This window comes from Molossus molossus, unplaced genomic scaffold, assembly GCF_014108415.1.
Source record: "Molossus molossus isolate mMolMol1 unplaced genomic scaffold, mMolMol1.p scaffold_m16_p_10, whole genome shotgun sequence".
NCBI lineage: Eukaryota > Metazoa > Chordata > Mammalia > Chiroptera > Molossidae > Molossus > Molossus molossus.
In genome coordinates this window covers 54,591,357-54,616,768 of record NW_023425345.1, presented here as the reverse complement: position 1 = coordinate 54,616,768, position 25,412 = coordinate 54,591,357, and the positions used below count along the sequence as shown (strand labels likewise).

The window sequence follows — 25,412 nt, the reverse complement described above, 5'->3', positions numbered from 1 at the left end:
CCTTTTCCCAACCCCAAAGTAATCTAAAATAGGCAGTAGAACACAATGACCTTTTAAAATGAAGGGGTACAAATTCACATTTAATATAGTATACAATACAATCAATAATACAATTAGCTACTGTAAGCTTTACAATGTACAATTTATTCAAATGGCTGAACTGTTCAGTGGTTAAGGAGACAGTTATGTGCCAGAAAGATGTAATATTTTTTGCATGGTTTAATGAAAATATAAAAGCTATTTGTCCAAATAAAAGCCATCTCCACTATGTACTCGGTTTCAGCATTTTTTTAAAAGGCCACTGAAATGTATAAAATGGTCTGAACATGATGGTGGTATCAAAGTCAATGCCTCTTCACATGGCAATAACAGTGCATTTAATATTACTCCGGGTTAAGTCTGCAAAGGATTCCATAGCATTACTTTGGCTAGCACAACAGTTTTAGACAGCACTCAGATAAATATCAGTATGTGAAATGTGAAGCAATTACCTTATGCAACTTTAATTATGGTTGAATACTATCAAAAACTGAAAATAAAAGTAAAAGCACTTTACAGTAGAAAAGTTTTGTAAAGATAGGGCTCCACATAATGTATTACTTTTAAACTCTTTATATCACATTGTTAGCAAATTTTGTTTTTTAACACTATTATGGAGTAGCCTACTTTGCATTAACAGACATTTGAAATAAGAAAATAGTCAAGCATGCCATGTGATGGACTAAAAATCAAAACAATACACTTATTTATATATACAGCATCACTCAGTACCTGCTAAAATGAATGTGAAGATTACAGAATCTAACATCTTGTTCTACAATAGTAAAAAACAAACAAAAACAAAAGTGACCAATGAAGGCAGAAAACAGGACTTAAAAGAATCTAATCTCAACTGACTTTAAAGCATTCATATAAGAAATAAATGCATATTGCACACACAGTGAAAGCAGATGCTCCACCAAGCAATTCAGTTCCAGGTGGGAGACAACACAGCATTAGCCTAATACATGACAATGGCCTCAGAAGAGCAAGTGTTCTTTTCTGTAAATGAAAAAGCTGTGAAAACATAGACGCGCCTGCCACATGAAGAGTTAGAAGGAAAAACATACAAACCCAAACTTGGATGTAAAGCAAAAAAAAATTAAATATTGAAAAACTGGAAACTGTGGCACATCAAAAAATGTTGAATAACTGTCTTCTGTGATAGTTGCAAGTTTTTGTTGACACAAATCATTTATGTACAACTAAGGCTTACTGGTTAAATATCTGAGGCATATCTGGCCTTGAACACTTTCCTTATATGCTGGAGCTGTAAACAAGTTTTCTCAGTCTTTAAAAAAAAATCTTCTCAGCAGCTGCATTAACATGAAACAATGGTCTTGATACAAGAAAAAAACCCAGAAAATTAAACAAAACAAAACTCCAAGATAAGAGGGCATTTGGCAGGATATCCAAAAATGACAGTCTCCAAGGACTCTTTCCAGGCTTCCAGTGACTGTCAATTATGGTCCACTGGGTTACTAATATGTGCAATTCCATTATTTGCTGCCTTTTTTTTTTTTATTTGGAAAGTTTGCTTATAACTCTGATCAAGGCCCCATTTTCATCCTTTAGCCTCTGGTTGTCTGCTTTTAGGTCTGGTAACATCTACAAGGGGAAAAATGAAGAAAAAGTTTTGCCTCAATAAAAAGATAAAACATTACTATTATTAAATGTTATATTTTCACCACAAGACACATGAACAAGCTTTGCCAGTTACATATTTTTCTAGTGGCTAAAATGTGTATCAGGAAGAAAGAAAAGCAACCTTCAATTTGTGAAGCTAATTAGTTTAATAAATGATGGAATGAAAGGTTTATTCTCCCAAAGTTATCAGTTGAAATGAACTAAATCACTTGATATTATGACTCACAAGCACACCATATTAGAGCAGCCAAGAAAATGAAGCCTGTTTTTGTTAGGATAAAAGGAGCTGAAAGGGAGCTCCTTTAAGAGTTCTTGTCAGTACCTAAACCAAGACACTTTGCTTAATTTACTTCAGACCTCATAACACACATTTCACAAGAAAATCAACATATTGGGAATGTTTTGAGGGAGTTAGATTTGTTCTAAATCATTAAAATTCTTTAAAGGATTCACCTATGGTACTAAGTTTAAGAAACTAGTACAATGTCTGATCCCAAAATAGGTGCTCATCAAATGGCAACAAAGCAAGTATTGCTATTATGAGAATAGAATGAAATAATTTATAAGTAAAAGTAGTAAGCCTGTATTTATGAAAACATCCAAGCATAGAAAAAATAACCAGTTATTTGGAACAAACAGAAAACACACCCTCACATCCTCAAAATAAAGCAAATCCATTTTCTGTTTTACAGACAGACTGAAGGAGGGGTGAAAATGTTAGGTTACCTGGATTTTCTAAGAGTGATTTAAACCACATATGCTCTACCAGATTTATTAGGAAATGGAACAGCTTATATTTTGGACATTATAACATACTTTCCAAGCTATTTAGCAAAATATAAGCAAAATCTATATGAAGAGTTTAATTTTATGTGGACCCAATCAATTCTTATCCATGTTCGAAATGTATGGATATAAAATATAGTAATCTGAAGTTTATGCGAACTAAGTGAATATTAAGATGGCTCCGACTGACAGTGACATTTTGAAAAACAGATAATTCATGCTTCATCTTCAGCATATATTATGTGTAAAACACGTTACATTGTTTATGTTCCATTTTCTTTCTAGTTAAGAATTTTAAATAGCCAAATTTTTAAGCCCTAAAATATTTGTTGAGCTGAAATGTGCACAGGCTTTGCAAAAATGCAGACACGTCTTTTATTTAAATTCCAAAATCATTCCCTAAGTTTACCGTAGTTTATGAATTTAAATATATAATTAGTGACACTTTCTAATGTTCTGAGAAGCCATGCATAATTAAAGTTATATGATAAGCTGCAGACAAAATGGCATTAATTTGTAAAAGTGAACTCAAGACACGCTTACTAATACAAAAACACCTGCCTGGCTCTACCAAGGAGAAATGATGAGACTACAGATTATAGGTGCACAGACTGAGCTTCCTACAGAACCCTGAGCGCTTGGCTACCACTCTTGTCAAGGCCCTATTCTCAGTCAGCAGCCGTTCATTTGACTCTCTCAGAGTCTGAATTTGCTTTATTTGATGCAGGTTCTGCAGGAATCAGAACATAAAGAAATAGAAAATAAAAAATAAGAAAATGGAAAAGGAGTGCAATAAAAATATAAAGAATGACAGACAACGCATATAAGAAAATATTAATTCTTAAAAAAATTCCATGAGATTTACAAAGATAAACAGTATAGTACTAAAACTCCATATCAAATGAAATCTATGAACAAACAAAATCCAAAAAATCTGTCTCCAAAGGCATTCAATAATAATGTTCTAATAAGTAACCAAATAATTTAATACAAAACACTTAAATCTTGAAATTCTAATTCTGTGGGTACAAACTGTATGTATTAGTTCCTTAATTCGCAATGTAATCGATATTTTATGCAACACAATGTGATAAGAGTTAATGAATTAACTATGCTATATTTTTTCTGCGAAGAGTGTTCCTTCCAACATTCAAAAAGTTATTTCCACAGATAATACAGAGTCTGATAAAATACAGCTCTGCTTATCCACTTTATTTTCAAGGAGAATATTTTTATATTGAAACCCTGCCACCATTTAGTCTCCAAGAAACAGAGCACGTGAATGCAAAGAATAAATAATAAATCCCAAATCTTACAGTCATTATTGTCTAATTTGTTCTGTACCTGAACATCAAAAGTGCTATAAAAATGGATTAACAAAAAGATATGCACTTTAAATACCTTCCTAGGCCACCCAAGACCTGGATTTAGGAAGAAAAATAAGCACAGATATAGGTAAGTCACAAACTGCATAAACAGCTTTGAGAACAATCACTTAGACAAACACCTACAATGGGAATGTGAAATCTGAATTCATAAGCAACACCATCTCTCATAAGCGGCATGGTTTACTTACTTTGAGCTCTTCTTCCATTTCAGATATTCTTCTTTCTAGAGCTCTTCGTTCCTAGGTCAATTTAAAGTACCAATATTAATTTCATAATTATTATATTCTTATATTCTCTTCTAAATTGTGAAATAGTGCCACTTTAGAATCAGAAATCCAATCAGGAGCAGTGTAGAGAGAGATGTGATGCCAGTGATGTGTAAAGAGCTTTCCAAAATTGGAGAGAAACAATATGAAGGTCGTCATTTCCACTACTTTCTATAAGCTCTTTCTTTAAAGCTTTGACTTTCTGTTAAGATGCTACATAACATGTTCAAACAACTTTTTTTTTTTTTTTTTTTAACACATAAAACTCAAGGATAGAGTAAACCAATACAAGATTAAGGACTGTATAGAAAAGGAAAAAAAAAACAACCTCACACACAGATGCAATTACTCTACAGTGACAGAAGCAGAAAAGCCAGAAGCAAACATGCCTAAAATATCTGTACTTTAAAATTTCAATAGGACCTAAGAGAAGTTCATCTCTTCCACCCACATTATTTAATAGCCACTATTTATTTATCCAATTGCCTTCATAGCCTTGTATTTTAGGTTGACACCGTGTAGCATTAATGCAGTGAATCTAATGAAGAAGCAACTACAGCATTTATTTTATTTTGAACGACCTTATTTCAAAGAGTGACAGGCAAAGGCAACATACATTATTGCAGTGTACTATCTTATTCTCCCTTAAATAATAAGCATTCTAAGGTGTTATGCAAAAAGCAAGCGGCAATAATTAATGTGCTGTAAAACTTTGGTTAGGTCATACCGCCCAGAAGATACTGACTCTTGCCGGTCACCTTTCAGATACAAACCATTTAAATTTAGTTTAATCACACTGAAACTACGTCCAAGACATTCTTTTCCAGATTAATAATTAATGTTCATATTTAGTGAAGCAGTACATTTACTGTAAATGTTAATGTTTTTAAGGATATGTAATTTTAAAAAATAGATGAAATCCTACTAGCAGTCTTATAAGTACCATGTTATTCTATTATCAACATGTTTAAGCATTATTACATGGACAAAAATGTTATTTTCTATAAACAGATCTTTTTTCTAGTTAATAATGCAACCATGACAAATTCATAAAAACCAATGCACTTCTCAAAATCTAGGACATATAGTGTCAAATTTAATTCTCATAACTTTGTGAAATACCAGAAATAGCATATTTTCTCCAACTGACAATTTCCCCACCATCCTCAATTTTATTAAGTGACTTCAAAGTTTTAACTACGTAGTAATAAAGCAAGAACACCATACCAAATTGCCTATAGCCAAGTGACAACTATAAAGTTAAAGGAAATTTCTTGTCTGACAAATTAACATTAAAAAATATGGTTAAGAGAAAATGCATGTAAAGTGCTTAGCCCAGACCTGCATAGCAGGTAAGAGAGTGCTGAATAAATAAATGTTAGCAGTTATTATTAATACTATGATAGACAATGTCTGTTAAGTTGAGAGTGAATTAGCTACTTTGTAAATTTATCTGCATTTGACAGGCAGAAAAAAGAGGTCAGGTGGGAATGTCAGAAAACAAAAATGTATATCGTGTGCCCAAACCTAGATAAAACAAAGGATAGACATCAAAATATTAGTTATCTCCCACAGCAAGATTATAGACAATTTTTTTCTTTTACTAAATTTTTTTGTGAAAAAAACATATATTGTTTTCACAAGAAAAATTAGTCTTAAAAATGTGACCATCTCAAAAATAATTTTCTGATTAAGTATATTCTGTTATCAATGTCTTTTCATCTCAACTATTAGTATGGATAACAGAGAAGTGAGTGCATTTTAATGATTTAAAATTCAATAATAGTTATATTGTGAAAGAATATAATTAACATTAAATTTAATAAAATTAATGATTTTAAATTTTAAGCAATTTTTAGTTATACAAATAGTTTTAAAAATTATATATATGTATTATTGATTGATTTGAGAGAGAGAAACATCAGTTCGTTGTTCCACATATTTATACATTCATTTGTGGACACTTACAAGTACCCTGACTAGGGATCGAACCTGAAACCTTGGTGCAATGGGATGATGCTCTAACCAACTAAACCACCTGGCCAGGGCACCAATAGTTTTTTAAATGGCCTAGAACAATAATTTTAAAACTGCTGAAATTATAATAAAACAAGTAGTAATGTCAAGGTACAATTTAGTAAATGGCACAGACATTAACAGACTTTGTTTATTTACATATTCTGTATTTTAGTATCATTTCTCTCTCTCTGTTTTCTTTTGGTCAGAAGGGTAAATTGGCTATTTTAACATGAAATGGAAGAAAATGGTTTTTAAAATCAACTTCTTCTGATTATTTATTCTTTGATCTAGAGATCATAGATACCCAGGATGTAATTTCTTCTCTGGTTGAAACTTCACAAGTCTAGCCACTGCTCACTTGCATTACAGATACCCTTTGAGCACTTGTCCTTTAACTCTTGATCATTTATACATTTTCAACTGCTCAGGCTACGTTTGTAGAGTTATTCCTATGGCCCTGAACAATAATCATCATAATACTAATCAGAGAGAAATAAAAATGAATATATCATAGCCAGATAAAAAATTGTAGAAGGTCATAAAATGGCAAAATATTTTCTTATAATCGTTTTTTGTTTGTTTGTTTAAAATATTTTTAAACAATATTTTGTTTAAAGCTGGCTGGCTCAGCTCAGTGGTTACAGCATTGGCCTGAGGACTGAAGGGTTGCAGGTTTGACCCCCCTCCCTGACTGGGGTCATGCAGAAGGCAACCAATCAATGTGTTTCTCTCTGCCCCCCTGCCCCGACTCTTTCTAAAAAAAAAAAGGAAAAAATTTCCTCAAGTGAGGATTAACAAAATAAATAAATGAATGAATGAATAAATAAAAAATAAATACATAAAAATAAAACTTTTAAGCTAAATACTTAAACTCACAATAAAATAAGCATTAAATTAACTTTTAAAAGAATCTGAAAATTCAATGCCCCTGAAGCTTTAAAAAAATTACTTCGAGAACAAAAGCATTTTAATTTTGCAAAGAGTTAAACTAAATGTATACATAATTAAAACATTTTCAGTATATTACCACCCAAAATCAGAGATAAATAGCATCTCAAAAATATCATCTTCACCATCACAATGTATACATTTCAGAATCAAGGAAGATCTTTCTTTTTTTCCCAATCCTCACCCAAGGCCATTTTTGCATTTATCTTCAGATAGAGTGGGAGGGAGAGAGAGAGGAAGAGAGAGAGAGAGAAACATTGATGCGAGAGAGACACTGAGTAGTCACCACCCACACAACCCCAACCAGGGCTGGGGACGAACTGCAAGCCAGGTACTTGCCCTTAGCGGGAACCGAACCCGGGACTCTCTGGTCCGCGGGTTGACGCTCGCTGAGCCAAATGGGCCATTGCAAGGAAGATCCTTCTTAACCCATTAAAAGAATAATATGGTAAATTAAGTCTTATTTGACAACACAATTTCACATTTAGAGACACCCCCACAAAACTCTATAAAAGAAGGTAAGCTAGAAAACATTCTAATTAAATTAATGAGTATTAATTTAAACTCATTAAAACTATCATCCACAAAGACTAAAGAAAAAAAAAAGCTACTGTTGCTTACACAAAACAATAAAGTAGAAAAATGATATTCAATAAAATGGATACTTACCCTTTTTTCCATTTCCAATAGTGACCTATCAGTAAATCTTTCTTGTCTCTGCAAGAAAAATAAGATATAGCTAAGGGATATAAGAGTAATGAAAATAAAGGGTGTGTATGTCATTTCAGTTGTTTATTGTTATAAATGAAATTCAAAATTTCTATGATGATGAAACTGTTTTAGCTAATCCTGATTTTTTTTGACATTTTAAAATTTAAATTTATATTTTAATTGCTAGAAATGTAAAACAAAGGCTAATATACCACTTCAGAACATGTAAATGAATCCAAAAAATGCTTAAAAGATTGAAGAACTAAAAATGACATTTGAAAGCACCTGAAATAAATCAGAAATAGATAGAACAATGTCATCAAATAGAAGATTTAGATAGAAAATAAGAAATTTTATTGGGGATTTTTTTTCATATAGGAACATTTTAGCAATTTTATGATTCATTTGCCAATTCCTTAGGTTAGTAAAATCAACTTTAGTTAATATTTTTGGTAAATATTCTAGTTAAGTGTTATGTTAAAATCACAATTAGTAAATGTGGTGAATTGAATCTGACAAAATTCATCAAACCAGTTTCTAGTGAAGTCAGCTTATTTCCCTTCCTTGGAGACTGTATCTGGAGGAGGGTACCTGGGCTAAGGCAGGATTCAAGGATTCTAGAGTCCGTTGACTAAATACTATAAAATATACCTAAACTTCAAGATTAATTCTTAGTAGAATAATAGTTCCCTTGGAAAAATTCCATGCAACTATCAAAAATGCCACTTCTATGCATATTCATTAGTTATGGAAGTAATGCTAAAAAAAATTTGGTGGAAGGATTTACAGTAGACTTAAATGCTCAGGATAAATACTCTAAAGTAGAACAAAAAGTCTAATGTTTACCAATTTTACTCTTACATATATTCCTAAAATTTAAAAATAACATTTACATAGTTTTCCAACTAAGATATTAACTGAATATTTACTCAATATCTTACACTTTGAATTATCCTTGCCATTATTAATCCAGTATACTGGGTATGATACTCAATGTATGTGAAGGCAGAAAATGTCATATTTTTTAATCTAGTGACTTGTTTCTCCATCCAGTTGACGGGATCAGAAATTGGTTTATGACCCAAAGGCTGTTTGCTGTAAGTTACCCAGTGTCCCATGAAATGGTCACTAATAGGGCCATGCGCATTAACAGATTGCTCCATACTGATAATAACTGGCTAAGTCTATATTAGTTCCCCTCTCTTGTAGTTTGAATGAGAAACACATAGGAAGAATTTGGATGACAACAGAGAGGCAAAAGAACATAGAAAAACAAAGAAGGCAGTAAGCAGTGGAAACACAGATTAGCTTAGTCACTATGACAGAACACTAGACTAGGGAGTAAACAGAAAACATTTTTATTTGAAAAATATTATTACCAAATCTCTAGAGCTAAAGCTATTTTCAGAAAATGAGTTATGATATTTTTATGTATGGAGGCTCACTAAGCTACTAATGCAACCTGAAGAATGATGACATTCCAGTTTACCATGAAGTAAGTCTAAGTATAAGACAGCAAGTTTTAACTTGTATAACATTCCAAGATTTTGGCACGTCACTATGAAACATGTTCTTGTCCTGCCTTACTTCTCTGTGTACCTTTTTTCCCCACTTTTTAAAATTTTTATTTTTTCCTCACTGGAGGACATTTTTGCATTTATTTTCAGATAGAGCAGGAGGGAGAGAGGGAGGAAGAGAGAGAGAAAAACATCGATGTGAGAAAGACACATCGAGTGGCTGCCACCCACATAACCCCAACTGCGCTGGGGACAAACTGCAACTGAGGTGCATGCCCTTAGCGGACACTGAACCGGGGTCTCTCTGGTCTGCGGGACAACACTCTAACCGCTGAGCCAAACCAGTTAGAACCCTTTCCCCCCCATTTCTAAAATTAAATTTATTGGGGTGACACTGGTTAATAACATCACATGAGTTTCAATTGTACGATTCTATAATATATCATCTGTATATTGTATTGTATGCTCACCATCCAAAATTTTCTCCTCCCATCACCATATATTTGACCCCCTTTACCACTTTTATCCTCCTCCATCCCCCTTCCACTCTGGTAAGCACCATATTGATGTGTGCCTATGAGTTGTTTGTTTGTTCTGTGTATCTTTATAGTAAACCCTCATTAACTAATGAAATCTGAAGAGCCTTCATAACCTCATAAGGTTAGCTTGAGCCCTGGACTTTTACCACAGCTTCTATTTTGCAAAGGCAATTGCTTTATAACATAACAGTGGCTAACAACAATTAAAAAAAAAAAGGGACCTGGTAACAAGTTCAACATAGAAAATTAATTTTAAAAAGTATGAAAAAGATGAGTGTAAAAATAATGGCCAAAGAAAGTATGCAGTATCATTTAAAGAACTGAAGATGACATTTTAGACCAGTGCTTTCAAACTGGATTCCAAGAGCTGTACTACAGACATGTCTGTATGCTAAAAAGTCCCACGTTAAATTTAAACAAGTTTGTTTTCTTAACAATGACAGGACCTCTTGGAACCTTTAATATATAAATAGACTATGTAAAATCTGAGATGTAGAATATATAGTATTTCCCAAGTTTCTTGGATCACAAAGCTCTTTTTATTCTTTTAAACTGGGAGCAAGAGGAGGTGGAGGAGGGAATGTGCCTATTACTGTCTCCCAGGACTAGTATTCCATGAAAAAAGAGCTTGGGAAGCAATTCCTAGATCATACACACACTAGATCAAATAAACAAGGTTCTGAGTTCTGCTTGGCTATCCCAACTTTGTCTAAAATACTCTCCTCTAGGATATTGCACAGAAGGAAGGCAAAATGAGTTATAATTAAAATTATCTTCTTCCAGAGTTACTATATCAAATCACCATTTTTTTTTTTAAAAAAAAAGGAAATATACATTCGGAATACAAATTATTATAAAGAAATTTTATAACTTTAAGGGGATCTGTATAGATGCTCTTAATGCCTTGCTACATTTGGTATGCTGGAAATAAGCACTTAAAATCCTTCATGCATCACAACATAGGCATTAAAAGGCTTAAAAATATTTAGAGTTTCCATTATGAGGCTATACTTCTATATTTGTAATACACTTTGAAAAAAGGTAGATGAAATTATCAGTCAACTGTGTTATCTTGTTTCCTTCTGACTAATAAGCTACTGTCAGTAACCAAACTTACATTTAGAACACCAGAGACCATCTCAATGCAATCTTTTAGATAGAATAAATCACAACCATTACCTCTAGAGCAGTGATTCTCAACCTTCCTAATGCCGTGACCCTTTAATACAGTTCCTCATGTTGTGGTGACCCCCAACCATAAAATTATTTTCGTTGCTACTTCATAACTGTAATTTTGCTACTGTTATGTCTTAGGTGACCCCTGTGAAAGGGTCGTTCAACCCCCAAAGGGGCTGCAACCCACGGGTTAAGAACCACTGCTGCAGAGGAACAAAGAGAAAAAGGTTCAAACCTGGGTAGCCTTTTCCAACTGCAATTTAAGATCTGTCAGTTCCATGTTTGTATCGTGTAGCTGTGCTTTCAGCTTTTCATTTTCAGCTAGAATTTGTTCATAAAGCTATAAAAATAAGAAAAGAACAAATTACTTTTCTGCTGTAATATTTTAATAAGATTTCCTATTGAATACTTTGCAATATTAAAACGTACAGGAAGCTTAGCGAAACAACAGCTATTAAAGGGTACATTAACACATATTTTAATGCTTTGTAGTTGCAATGCAGACATTTCTTTATTACACAGGTATGTTTGTCCTACATAAACTCTTAAAACAGTTCCAGTATTTAAAATTAAAGACTTTGCTGAAAAGTCTCACTTTTCCGTTTCCATTAAAAAGAAAAATTCAGTTTTCTGATAGATGGACCACATATCTGCATAGTAATGATACCTGGAGCTATGGAGACACTATAATCTTTATTTGTGGTCTGTGAGCTTTTTTGTTTATCATGCCCTCTTAAATTCCTGACAGTGAGGGATTATCAGTTGTATTTATCATTATACTTGTATTATTTTTATTAAAGTAAAAAGGCAAGTGAAATATTTCTTGAACACTTTTAGAACACCTGGATTTACTACTACTATTCCCCTCATCATCGCTACTATTGCCACAATAAATGGCTATAATCATCTTTTATCTGAACTATTCTAATGTGAGACTTATTTGCCTGACCTCCATCTACTGTTTTGTACATAGCAGCAAGAGTTAATTTTCAAAATGACAACCTCAATTTTCATATACCAACCATTCCATGAAAACCTCCATCTCATACATTAAAAACCCCTGAATGGCTTCCCAATATTCTCAGTATAAGGATATCCTTAAACTAGCCTGTACGGCACTGTACGGTCTTGGTCCCAGCCTACACATGTAGTTGCAATCTTACACCACCACCCCTTTACTAGCCCTAATGAAAATGTAACTACTTCAATGCATCATGCACCCTTCCACCATCAGGTATATATGCTTGCAGTTCACTCCATCTGGAATACTTCTTTTCTCGAATTTTTTTCCAGTTAACTACTAACCATCCTTCTGTTCTTTGGCTGTAATTTCACTTCCTTAGGAAATCCACCCTCAGGCCCTGACACTTTCCTTTGTACATACATTTATAGGACTGTTTCCTTAGTTTATAAAACTTTATCTAACTTTGTTACACACTTCATAAAACTGTTTCAGAATAACTGCTTTAATTTTTAAGGTATACATACATTAGTATGATTGTATGAAAATGCCTGTCTCTCCCAATACATGGAAGATGTCCATAAAAGCAGGGACAACATCTCCATCTCCACTGTCCATGAGTGGAAGTTCACTCCTGTAGCACAATTCATTGTTAATTTCTTTATTGAATAAATGACTGAATTTTATTTGAAATGTAAACTGACCCCCTACCTTTCTTCTCTTGCTGATGATATGGCTTGTAAGAAAGAGGGTAATTCAAATAAATAGCTGCCAAATACCTGGGAACATACACAAATTCCACAAGCCTTCGTTTTCTCCAACAAACTTCATCAGGTTTATTCCAAGCTCATAATATGAAGAATTGTGACAGTCAGAATTCTAAATTGTTGAATTTCCATTTATTTTTTTAATTTTTTTAAATATGTTTTTATTGATTTCAGAGAGAGGAAGGGAGCGGGAAAGAGAGATGGAAACATCGATTGGCTACCTCCTGCACAACCCCTACTGGCGATCGAGCCTGCAACCTGGGCATGTGCCCTGACCGGGAATTGAACAGGGGACCTCCTGGTACATAGGGTGATGCTCAACCCCTGAGCCACACTGGCTGGCCTCCGTTTATTTCTTAATTACTTTCAGCCTTAATCATTAATAGCAGTTGAGCGACCACAAATTTTTCAGTTACCTAGGAAAAACTATATTCTCCTAGGAAAAGCTGTATTCTTTGGCTGTTTCCTAGTCCTGGGTACTTTCCCCTTTCCTTTAAAAAACAAACAAACAAATGAACAGCTATTTATAGTCTACTTACCAATAACTGATCCAAACTAAAAATTAGAAGATATTTCAAGATATTGATTTCATTATGAGTTTCTAGGAATATCTCAAAAAATGTATCTTAACAATCAGATTGTTTTAAATTAAATTTAACTAACCCAAGTACCTTTTTAAAGTCAGTTGAGTCATCCTTTTCTAGCCTGCTACTGTAAGGTTTTCTTTCTTCTAAGTAACTGTATGATGCAGAGCGACCCAGCAAGGAATCATACCGATCACTAGCTGATGTGGAACTGGTTTCATATCTTCAAAAGATGAATTTAAGTCAAAAGCTTTATTATAGGTTTTCACAACTTACATTAACATGCATCCTAGTATATATTAATTCGATATTCCAAACAGTAGGTAATATTCTCCCTCATCTGTTATCTAACTTTTAAAATATATAATAAATGAGAAGTTATTTTTAACACTACCAATTTCCATTATTTGAGGAAGAGAGTCAATATTTCTATATCTAAAAGTCAAAACTGGTTTCACATCATAATAAATTATTTCAAAAAAATTTAAGTTGTACATTTTTTTCACATTTTATCATCTCTGAAATCAGAACATGGCTTACAAACTGATGATGCATTACAGTTCAATTGGTAGCACTTTTCTTATTTTTAAAGTCATATATTACTTTCCTTTAAAATTATAACATTTTTTATTTGATAAATTAATAACAGTCTATCCAAAGTGATGGATAACAGATTTGCCCTAAACAAGAAAAACATATCTCATTTGTAAATGAAAATTCTCTTCTTATCTGGTTCTAAATTCAGGTAACATTTTCTACGTTTCAACTCAATCCAATCATTAGTACATAAAATTTGTTCCTGGTTTTACAAGACTTTGGATAACAATTACGGGTTAAAAAAATGGAATGGAGAGTAGATTCAAAGAAGTACTCTAAAAAGATCAATACTTTTGAGCCAGATGACACTTTTTAGTGTTTTCATTGGCTTTCTTTCACTTAAGGAGATAAGAGAGAAGAGTCTGAATACCTAATGAAATAAATTTCTGGTGGGTTTCATCAGCCTCTCACATTAATAATGACATAGTCATTGTTGAAGTAACTTAGGAAGCTTAAACTTTACTGTTGTAAAGATTTAAGAAAAATCATAACTCACTGTGACTAATGAACTAGAAGTAAAGCCTTTGACAAAGAAAGCTAATTACAGTTAGTTACAAGGTCATCTAAATATTGATAGATTTTTATTACTCAAAATATTTTATCAACTTATAAAATCCATAAATATCTAGCCACATATTTTTATAAAGACTAAAAAGGACAGGGTATTAAAAAAATAAGGTAAAACATACCTAGAAATGGAATCCGTCTAAAAAAAGAGAAAAACAAACATAGGCATACTAAATTTTTATGCTTCATTAAAGTAACATTTACTAATCAAGTAAATTTAAGATAACATCAATATTGTTTTCATACTATTAAACTAACATTTAATAACTATATATGTTTTACTTTAACATGGCTGTTCTTAGAAAGTTCTAGAACACAGAATCACTGCATATTTTTATATGCACAATACCATACAATTACATTTGGCAATTTATGGTCATCTTTGTGAATTCTTACAAATGCCACCATATATTATTTTTTTAATTAGAAAAAAACAGAGTAAGACACATATTCATTACTTATATTCACTCAGCAAGAAAGTGACACCCTTACATTAAAGAAAGTCAAATTTACTATGTGTCAACCCAAAGCAACTACTTTTCTCATTTTTCTATTTTTGAGGCAATAACATAAGAGACAAACAAATGAATACCTGAGGTATTTTATAGAGAACAGTATACACATATTTTGTTTAAAATTTACTTTCTTGAAAACCCAGCTATACATCCTTCAAAGTTTAGAAATTAGAGGATAGAAAATTGTGATGACTTTAAAATTTCCCAAACGAGTGTTATGCTATACTGAAATTCCAATGACTCTTACCTAAGTTGTATAACAATTAATAGGACAAAAATAGTCTTATTGGGAACCAAACTAGGTGTGTGTGTGTGTTTGTGGTTATTTTAGCTCTTTCTCTTTCTATTGAAACACTCACAGAATCAATAATTTTCAGTAAGATAACTCTTCAGAAATGGTGTCTTAAATTCATGAATTTAGGTATTTGTATTTTCCTACTATATTTATCTTTGAATGTACTGTAACATTACTGCTTAGTTTGAGAATTTCTGAAGTCTAATTCACAGGCTAAAACTGTCTTACTAAATTCTATTTAAATTTCCTATGCAAAACCAATTTTGCACTTGTTTTCTATTTTTTTTTTTAATCCTCACCCGAGGACGTTTTTCCATTTCTTGTTCAGATAGAGTGGGAGGGAGAGAGAGGAAGAGAGAGAAACATCGACGTGAAAGGGACACATCGAGTGGTTGCCACCCGCACGACCCAACCAGGGCCGGGGACAAACTGCAACTGATGTACGTGCCCTTAGCAGGAACCAAACCCGGGTCTCTCTGGACCGCAGGCTGATGCTCTAACCGCTGAGCAAAACTGGCCAGGGCTCCTATTTTTTTATGTAATACTTTATGTTATTAATTTTCTTTTTTATTGGTTTTAGAGAGAGAGGAAATGAGAGGGAGAGACAGACAGAAACATCGATGAGAGAGAACATCGACTGGTCACCTCCAGTGTGCCCCCCCCACTGGGGATCAGGCCCACAACCTGGACACGTGTCCTGATTGGGCAGTGACCTCTTGGTGCATGGGTCGATGTTCAACCACTGAGCCACACCAGCCGGACATGATTTATTTTTTAGTTTTATAACAATAAACAATTTTGAATTTATAATTTAATTTTCAAAATACTCAAATTCATAAGCTACTAAGAGAATACACCTTGAAAGTTCCCTCTACAAAAAAAAAATTTTTTTGTAACTATGTGTGGTGATGGACATTAACTGGACTTACTGTGGTGATCATTTTTCTATATAAATATTGAATCATTATTCTGTACACCTGCTATATGTCAATTATATCTCAATAAAAAAAGTTCAGAAACAAACAAGATAATTCAAATTTACAAAAATTCCACTCATAAAATAAAATGTGTGCATATCAAACGAAAACATCAAACCTCACCTCACAATTTGCACTCTGGTTCTCTGATTTAAACTTTAGGAATAAAAACTCTATCAAACAAGTGCTGGCGAGGGTGACTCTAGCACACTGAAAAGGGGACTCTAGCACACTGCTGATGGGAATGCAGACTGGTGCAGCCACTATGGAAAACAATATGGTGTTTTCTCAAAAAACTGAAAATTGAACTTCCATTTGACCCAGTGATCCCACCTCTAGGAATATATCCTAAGAACCCTGAAACACCAATCAGAAAGAATATATGCACCCCTATATTCATAGCAACACAATTTACAACAGCTGAGATATGGAAACAGCCCAAGTGTCCATCAATAGACGAGTGGATAAAAAAGCTGTGGTATATTTACACATGGAGTACTATGTAGCTGTAAGAAAGAAAGATCTCTTATCCTTTGAGAGGACATGGAGAGTATTATGCTAAGCAAAATAAGCCAGTCAGAGAAAGACAAGTATCACATACTCTCACTTATTTGTGGAATATAATGAACAAAATAAGCTGATGAACAAAACAGACCCAGAACATAGAAGTAGGGATCAGATGGACAAACCTTAGAGGAGGAGGGGGGAGGGAAGAGATAAACCAAAGAACATATATGCATAACCAATGGACATAGACAACACTGTGAAGGGGGGGGGGGGAGCAGGGAGAAGGGTGTCAATGGTGGAAAAAGGAGAAACATCTGTAACAAAAATAAATTAGTAAAATTTGTAAAAAAAAAAAAAAAAAAAAGTATAAGCTCTAGTCTGGCCAGTGTGGCTCAGTGAATTCAGCGTCGTCCCATGGACTGAGAGGTCCCAGATCAATTCCCGGGCAGGGCACATGCCCGGGTTGTGGACTCAAAACCCAGTAGGGGATGTGCAGGAGGAAGCCACTCGATGTTTCTCTCTCATTGATGTTTCTCTCTCTCTCTCTAAAAAAAAAAAAAAAAAAAAAAAAAAAAATCAATTAAAACATATTTAAAAAAGAAAAGAATAAAACTCTAAGCAGTCACTGAAATAAATTTCTATTTCTTTGTCTTTGAAAATCATAGTGATATCGTTACTTTTTAAAGAACTATATATTAAGTTGTGGTTAGAAAAACATAAAATTTACTATCTAGATTACTTTTAGGAGTATAGTTCACAGACACAGTCAACAGTGTGGTGATTTTGGGTTGGGGGGATGAAAGTGGGTAGAGGTGGAAGAAGGCATAGAGGGGATAAATTGTTATGGAAAAAATAAAATAAAAAACAAATTTAAAAAAGAGTCTAGTTCAGTAGTGTTAACTACATTCACAATGTTGTGCAACAGATCATCTAGCAAAACTGAAACTCTACATGCACTGAATAACTCAATATGTCCTCCTACCCCAAACCCTGGCAACCACAATTCTACTTTATGTTTCTATGAGTTTGAATACTTTAGATACCTTATATAAGTGGACCCAAACAGTATATCTATTTTGTGACCATCTTACTTCACTTACCATGATGTCCTTGCTCCTTGTTTCAAAATTCTTTTCCAAAGTAAAAATATTCTAATTTTTCTGATTACAGTGCCATAAGCTCATATAAAAGCACTACAATATAAAGTTTCTCTAGCTGCTCTGTCTGTGAAGTAGCCTACTCTCTGCCTCACTGCTTCACTGAGAAACTCTTTTTTTATTTTAAATTCTTAAAAAAAAATCTCTATAATTCCCCATCCCTCCAATTCCCTTTTTTACATACATATCCATGTGAACACGTAAAATATCTATCTATGCAAATACATTTTATTTAATCTATTCCTGACCAATAGGCATTTAGAGGTGTTTTCCTTTTTTTTTTATCCTCACCCGAGGACATTTTTCCATTTTTTGTTCAGGTAGAGTGGGAGGGAGAGAGAGAGAGAAACATCGACGTGAAGGGACACATCGAGTGGCTGCCACCCACACAACCGACCAGGGCCGGGGACAAACTGCAACCGAGGTACATGCCCCTAGCGGGAACCGAACCCGGGTCTCTCCGGACCGCAGGCCGACGCTCTAACCGCTGAGCCAAACCGGCCAGGGCGAGGTGTTTTCAATATTTTGTTTAAGAGCCAGGTGGCTATGAACACCATATACCTGAAGATGTATTTTTACATATTCCAGTCGTTTCCTTGGAAATAAATTTCTAGAAGTTGAATTCCTAAGTTTAAAGGCACTGATTTTTTTTGCAAGGCTTCTGATTTGTATTGCTAAACTGATGTCCAAAGAGGATACATTTATTACAGTCGCAAAATCTTATATAAAAATGCCTATTTCAAAACTAATCATTATAATCAAATCTGGGCATTATTAACCTTTGTCAATTTTACTTTTGCATTATGTCTTTGATTATTAATAACAGTAAGTGCATTTTCAAGCATACTGGCCATTTGTATTTCTTTTGTAAATTTATAAATTTTAGGCATTATGCCCCCATTTATTTTTTTTCACTGTCTTTTACATAGTGCAAGTAGTAATCTTTTAAATGGTAGGGGGAAAAAAGGCTAAGATTCTCTACTGTCAGCAGAGCAAAAACATGTCTCAACTTTAATAAAGGTGTCTTTTCTAGCATATTATATCGTTATATGCTTAAATAATCAAATCTGTTAATCTTTTCTTTATGGTTTCTTACCTTAGTGTTATATTTAAATTCTAAATTACTAATGTCCTTTATATGGTTAAAGTTTTACCATCCAATAGCATAATGAAAGTAAATAATAATAACCCAAGCAACAGAAGTCCCACTTCTGATATAATAATATTATGATAAAATAATTCAAATTTTCTGTAATAAAATTTATTAATTTTCTTTAAACTTATATCCTGAAGGCAGCAGACAGCTTGAGCTTCATATGTAGTTCAACATTTTCATGAACTTTTGGGCATCTGACATACTTTTCTTTGAAGAAAAAAGTATATGCCAGAAAACCATTTTTCAAAGTGGTTAACTTAGATTCTATAAACTCAATAGCAGTTTTGTTATCAAACACACTTGTGAGGTGATGATAACACTATTTCAGAAAATTCACAGAAGAGTTTTGCTGTTCATACCTTTTTACAGAAACATAAGGGCTAATCATCGAAATTTTCAAAAAGAGAACAGCTCACTTGTTGGGCAGAAGTACTTTTCTAATCTATTGTAGAAGATAATGTGGTGTTGTCTTCCTTCCTCCTTTTCCTCATGGTGTGGCAGTCACTGGGTTTAGATGAGATGGTATGTAGCAACATTAGTAGCAAAAGGGCTGCAACATTGCACTGGTTGGCCCTGTCTAGCCTAAAACGACTCTAATCCCAGCCCTGTGAGATAAACCAGCCTGAGGATGAAGCTGACAACAGAGGGCTATGTAATGTAACTGGAGTACAATAAATTCTCTTTGTTTAATCCAGTTTGGGTTGTGTTTTCTGTTACTTGTAACTGAAAGAATGCTAACACAAAGCAGGATCTAAATGATCTTCTATGCAAAATGAACAAAAAACTATTGAACTTATCTGGAACTAAGAAAATTTTTCTTCGAAACAACTTTCTACTCAAACTTACTGTATCTCATGTATAATTTTAACAGTAAAACTTGAACACAACATTTATCAATATGTTTAAAAGTCACAACTATAGAAGCCAGAACATCTTTTCCCTCTTATCCCAGAGGGACATGGGATCTGTGTGTGTAAGGCAGTGAGAAGTGTCAGTTGTGGATGGTGTACTAAGGTCCTCTCTCTGGTTTACCTGTCATTGTTTTTCCTTGAAAGATGGGAATTCAGAGGGTACCATTAGGGAAGAAAGATGATGGACACATTTATGGAATATAATAAAAAGAGACATAGGTGAACTGGAGGAGTGCTAACAAATGATAGGCAAAGGGTTTAGAAGTGACAAAATGTTAGCCCTGCAAATAATTTACCTTTAGAAGTAATTAATTGCTCAATCTGCCAAATAGGGTCAATGGACCAAAAAAGGCAAATTTGCCCCAAAAGTAATATCCATAGTCACCACAAGTAACCAACTTCTGGTCACTTCATATTATTATAGATCCCTGCTAACTAAAAGAAAATTTTTTTTCTTTATCCTCACCCGAGGACATTTTTCCATTTTTTGTTCAGATAGAGTGGGGGGTGGGGAGAGGAGAGGAAGAGAGAGAGAAACATTGATGTTAAAGGGACACATTGAGTGGCTGCCACCCACACAACCCAACCCAGGCCGGGGACAAACTGCAACCAAGGTACATGCCCTTAGTGGGAACCAAACCGGGGTCTCTCTGGACCACAGGCCGACACTCTAACTGCTGAACCGGCCAGGGCCTAAAAGAAATTTTAACAGCTCTCTCTTTAGGAACTCCGAATCAAAATGAGGAAGGTATGACTAGAATGCCATTTCAGGATAGGAAGGGCTAGTTTATAAGATTAGAACTAATGCCTGTTGTATAGCTCTACCTCTATGTGAACAGAGCTCTTTAAAGTCTACTAGCTTTTGCATAGCCAAACAATAGGGAATTGGGGAGGGGGGGGGCACTTAGGTGGAAGAAACTGTCACCATTTGTTAGTTATGCAACAGTATCTTTCAAACTTGCCTCAGTTTCATTAGTACTGAGGAAAAAACTGCCCTTTTCAGAAGATTGTTGGAAAGATCAGTTGTGATATGGATATAAAAGTCCTTTAGAGATACTGAATTTCTAAACAAATGTGAAGAACATTAAAAAGGCCTATGGTCTTTTCCAGAACATAACCCTGCCATTTACAAAATATTTTTTAGATACTTTTCTTTGGTCAAGGGCATATTCTTTTTTGTTTGTTTCTCTTTTCAACTTTGAAGACTACTTTACATATAAGAAACTATATCCACTTGGAGGCACACAGTTTGACGAGTTTTGACAATTGTATATATCCATAAATCCACCACTACTACAATCAAGACTCAGAACATTTTCATTGCCTTTATTGTTGTTGTTTTTATCCTCACCCGAGGACATTTTTCCATTTTTTGCACAGATAGAGTGGGAGGGAGAGAGAGGAAGAGAGAGAGAGAGAGAAACATCGACGTGAAAGGGACACATCGAGTGGCTGCCACCCGCACGACCAACCAGAGCCGGGGACAAACTGCAACCGAGGTACATGCCCTTAGCGGGAACCGAACCCGGGTCTCTCCAGACCGCAGGCTGATGCTCTAACCGCTGAGCCAAACCGGCCAGGGCTTTTCATTGCCTTTAAAATATGTTTTGTGCCCCCTTCCAGTCCCTTCCACCTCTGGTCCCAGCAAACCACTGATACGTCTTATCCCCAGCATGCAGGTACAGTATGCAGTAACTGTCTTGCATGAATAAATATAAAAACAAGTAATACAAAAAGTAAAGGTTTTTACCTGAGTTTCTTTCTTATTGGACCCCTCTTCTGTATCTGATTGTTGTTCTTGTTCATTTTCATCGCTCTAAAATAGATTGTCGATTTATTTTTAAAAGTTAAGATACATTTCAAACAGTTGATATTTAAATACTTTAGGGCTTTTCTAATTTAAAATGACCCTTGAGAAAAATCTATCAGGGAGATGGATCAAAAGGAACACCAATTTTTACATGGAAATTTTTTCTACCCTATTTTGAGGAGGCTTATTTGTCTGCATGGCACAATCTAAGTAGTCTAGCACATGGTGAAGAAAGACCATCTACCTAACAACCTGATTTAGGAAACACTCATATTGGGGATGAAGAAGTTGGAGGCTTAGCATAAGAAAGAAGACATTCCATTTTATATTTTAATAATACTACATGTATTTGAATAGTCAATATAAGTACTATTTAGCCATTCAACTCTAATGAGGTAGCCAAAATAGGAAATTCATTATCTTAAGCAAGAAAAGCTGGATTCTATAAGCTGGGCAAGATTTATGAAACAGTTCTATTACATTTAGGTAGTTTATTCATCTGTAAATTCCTTTGGAGTTTATAGCACAACAAATAGAAAATCAGTCTCAGTAGTTTAAAAGCCTAGAGTCCTAGAATATGGGACTATCCTACTAGAAGGTCTTGAACATCTTAACAAACTTTAAAGGGGTAAAAGAAAGAGAAAATTTGCATTCAAACATATCTATCTTAGGCTCACTGTAAAAACATCACAGGCTTTAAAACTAGATCATTCTAGCTTCAAAATGGTGTAACTGTTTTCAGGTATATAACTTAGGGCAAATTTATTTTAAATTTATCTGAGCCATAGTTCCCATATACACACAAGGATAAAAACTTCACAGAAATGCTGTGAGGATTAGAGAATATCTGTACAAGCTACCATTTTGGTACTTAGTAAAAAATTTTACGTGAACACCAGGCTAGGAACAGCAGAAATCGATGTTGCTGCTATTATCATTTATTAATATAAGTATTTTAACTCCATATCATAAGCCAATTGTCTTTATGTATTGCAGTTTCATGGGAGAACACAGGAACTGAAAAAAGAAAAGGGGAAAAGCTCAGAGGTCCTGAAAAGAAGTAACTAAAAATAAATAAATAAATAACCTGATAATACAATAGAGCAAAAAGCTGAGTAGATTCACACCACCTTTTCTTTGACACAACCCTGTTTTTTGTTTTTTTTTAATCTTCACCTGAGGACATTTTCCCATTTATCTTCAAATACAGTGAGGGGTAGGGGGTGAGAGAAAGAGAGAGACAGAGAGAAAATCATCGATGTGAGAGAGACGCATAGACTTGTTGCCTCCCACCTGACCCCGACCGGGGCCAGGGACTGAACCGCAACCAAGGTATGTGCCCTTGATCAGAATCGAAGCCCTGCACTCTTTGGTCTGCGGGCCTATGCTCTAACCACTGAGCAAAACTGGCCAGGGAAAACCTTGTTTCTTTTTGTATGTTGCATGATGTAGATGTGGCTAGGAAGAGGAAAGGAGAGCTGTGCTTTGATGGCTGATTAGAACACATTCAGTGCAGGCTCAAATTAAGATAAGTATTGCCAAATATTGATCTCAGGAAGGATCCTTATAATGCCAGAAACTGGAGTTGAAGGGAGAGCTGGTCTGAATTACACTGGGGAAAAATAAATACTATACTGTAAGAGATACAGCTTTGCCTATAAAATTCCTAACACATATTCGTTATTCAGAAGATAAACAAAATTTTTTTTTATCCTAACCCAAGGACATTTTTCATTTATCTTCAGATAGAGCGGGAAGGAGAGAGAGGGGAAGAGAGAGAGAGAGGAAAAACATCGATGCGAGAGAGACACACAGAGTGGCCGCCACCCACACAACCCCAACTGGGGCTGGGGACAAACTGCAACTGAGGTACGTTCCCTAAGTGGGAACTGAACCCGGGACTCTCTGGTCCATAGGCCGACGCTCTAACCGCTGAACCAAAATGGCCAGGGCTAAAAAAATTTTAAGTAATAAATTACTATGTTAAAGGTGCTAAGACTGTGAGGTTTTATTTTACTGTTATAATGTTATCAGGTAGTCAATTAAAATCAACTGTACATCATATACTTCCTGATGGAAGACAAAAATACCTTGCCAAAAAAATATTGAACCAGAATCTGATCAATTCTCTACTTGCAAATACCAATTGATAGGAAATAGAAAAAAACTACACTTCAAGAATAGGAGAACCCAGTTCATTCGAAAACAACTGTAAGAAAAAAAAATAGGATGGAGAGAGAAATTTACTGATTAAAAGAGACTTTAAAGAGATAATTAATTTTCATGTGTGGTCCTATTTGACTCCTAATCAGACCAGCAAAATATTAAACTACAACAACAGATCATTTATGGCATATATGAATTACTGAACATTAAAATTAACTGAATATTTAATATTAAGGATTCAGTGTTAATTTATTTAACAATAAGCATGATCATGGCATTGTGATCATTAAGTGATAACACTGTGGTTATTATTTTTAATAATTAAAAAAAACCTTATCTCTTAAAAATACATATTGAAAATTTTACAGATAAAACGATATATCTAAGATTTTTTCAAAATAATATGGAAATTGGCAAAATGGTGAGAAATTAACTTAAATGGATACCTGAGGTGGGGTCATTATAATTTTCTGTTACTTAAAAAAATTTTTTTCCTTTATTGATTTTGGAGAGAGAAGAAGGGAGAGGGAGAGACAGAAACATCAATGAGAGAGATACATTAATTGGCCACCTCCTGCATGTCCCCGACTGGGGATCAGGTCTACAACTTGGGCATGTGTCCTGACTGGAAATTGAACTGGTGACCTCTAGGTGCATGGGTTGATGCTCAACCACTGAGCCACACCGGCCGGAGTTTTGTTACTTTTGTATGGCTGAACTTTTCTATATTTAAAAAAAAAAAAAAGGCAAAAAAATCAAGTGGTAAAAAAACAAGACAGGTCCAGCGGGTGTGGCTCAGTGGTTGAGCATCAACCCATGCACCAAGAGTCCCTGGTTCAATTTCTGGTCAGGGCACATGCCCAGGTTGTAGGCCAAATCCCCAGTGGAGGGCAGGCAGGGGGCGGTCAACAGATGCTCTCTCATCAATGTTTCCATCTCTCTCCCTCTCCCTTCCTCTCTAAAATCAATAAAGGGAAAAAAATTAAATAAATAAAAGGTCACTCACCTTACATAAAAAAAACACAATACAAAACAAATTATGTTTGCTCTACTACAGGTGTACATTGTATTGAAACTGAAAATTTCTCATCATAACCATGGACATAGACAACAATGCTGGGGGTGGGGGTGGGGGTAGGGAAGAGGGTGTCAATGGGGGAAAAGGGAGAAACATCTGTAACAAAAAAAAAAAGAAAGAACATTTCTCATTAACAGAGCTATCCTATAGTTCTTTTTTCTCCTTCATGTGAATAGCAATGCCAGGCATACATATAGGAATTAGGAAAATAGTTAAATTCAATAGGATTAATTGTTACAATTTGGTAAGTAAATCACTGCTTCTGTCCAGTATCATTGAAGACAAAAATAATTGTTATGTGTATATCTTCTAATCATGTTATAAAATA

General features: G+C 34.3%; 1 protein-coding gene across 6 annotated transcripts in view; it reads right to left on the bottom strand.

The window, feature by feature from the left end:
* Positions 1-1,513: 1,513 nt before the first annotated feature.
* The window catches only part of PPP1R12A (protein phosphatase 1 regulatory subunit 12A), a 160,112-nt gene continuing 136,213 nt past the window's right edge, over positions 1,514-25,412 (bottom strand). For 5 of the 6 annotated variants that reach the window (XM_036250853.1, XM_036250854.1, XM_036250856.1 and 2 more), the window contains 7 exons: positions 21,781-21,846; positions 14,635-14,651; positions 13,436-13,571; positions 11,272-11,376; positions 7,763-7,810; positions 4,049-4,099; positions 1,514-1,647 (listed from right to left, as the gene is read on the bottom strand). In XM_036250853.1, the coding sequence (XP_036106746.1) occupies positions 1,561-1,647; positions 4,049-4,099; positions 7,763-7,810; positions 11,272-11,376; positions 13,436-13,571; positions 14,635-14,651; positions 21,781-21,846 (510 nt within the window). In that variant the 3' untranslated portion in view covers positions 1,514-1,560. Of the gene's footprint in view, positions 1,648-4,048; positions 4,100-7,762; positions 7,811-11,271; positions 11,377-13,435; positions 13,572-14,634; positions 14,652-21,780; positions 21,847-25,412 lie in introns of those variants that run through there. The other variant, XR_004958268.1, reaches the window with a different exon arrangement.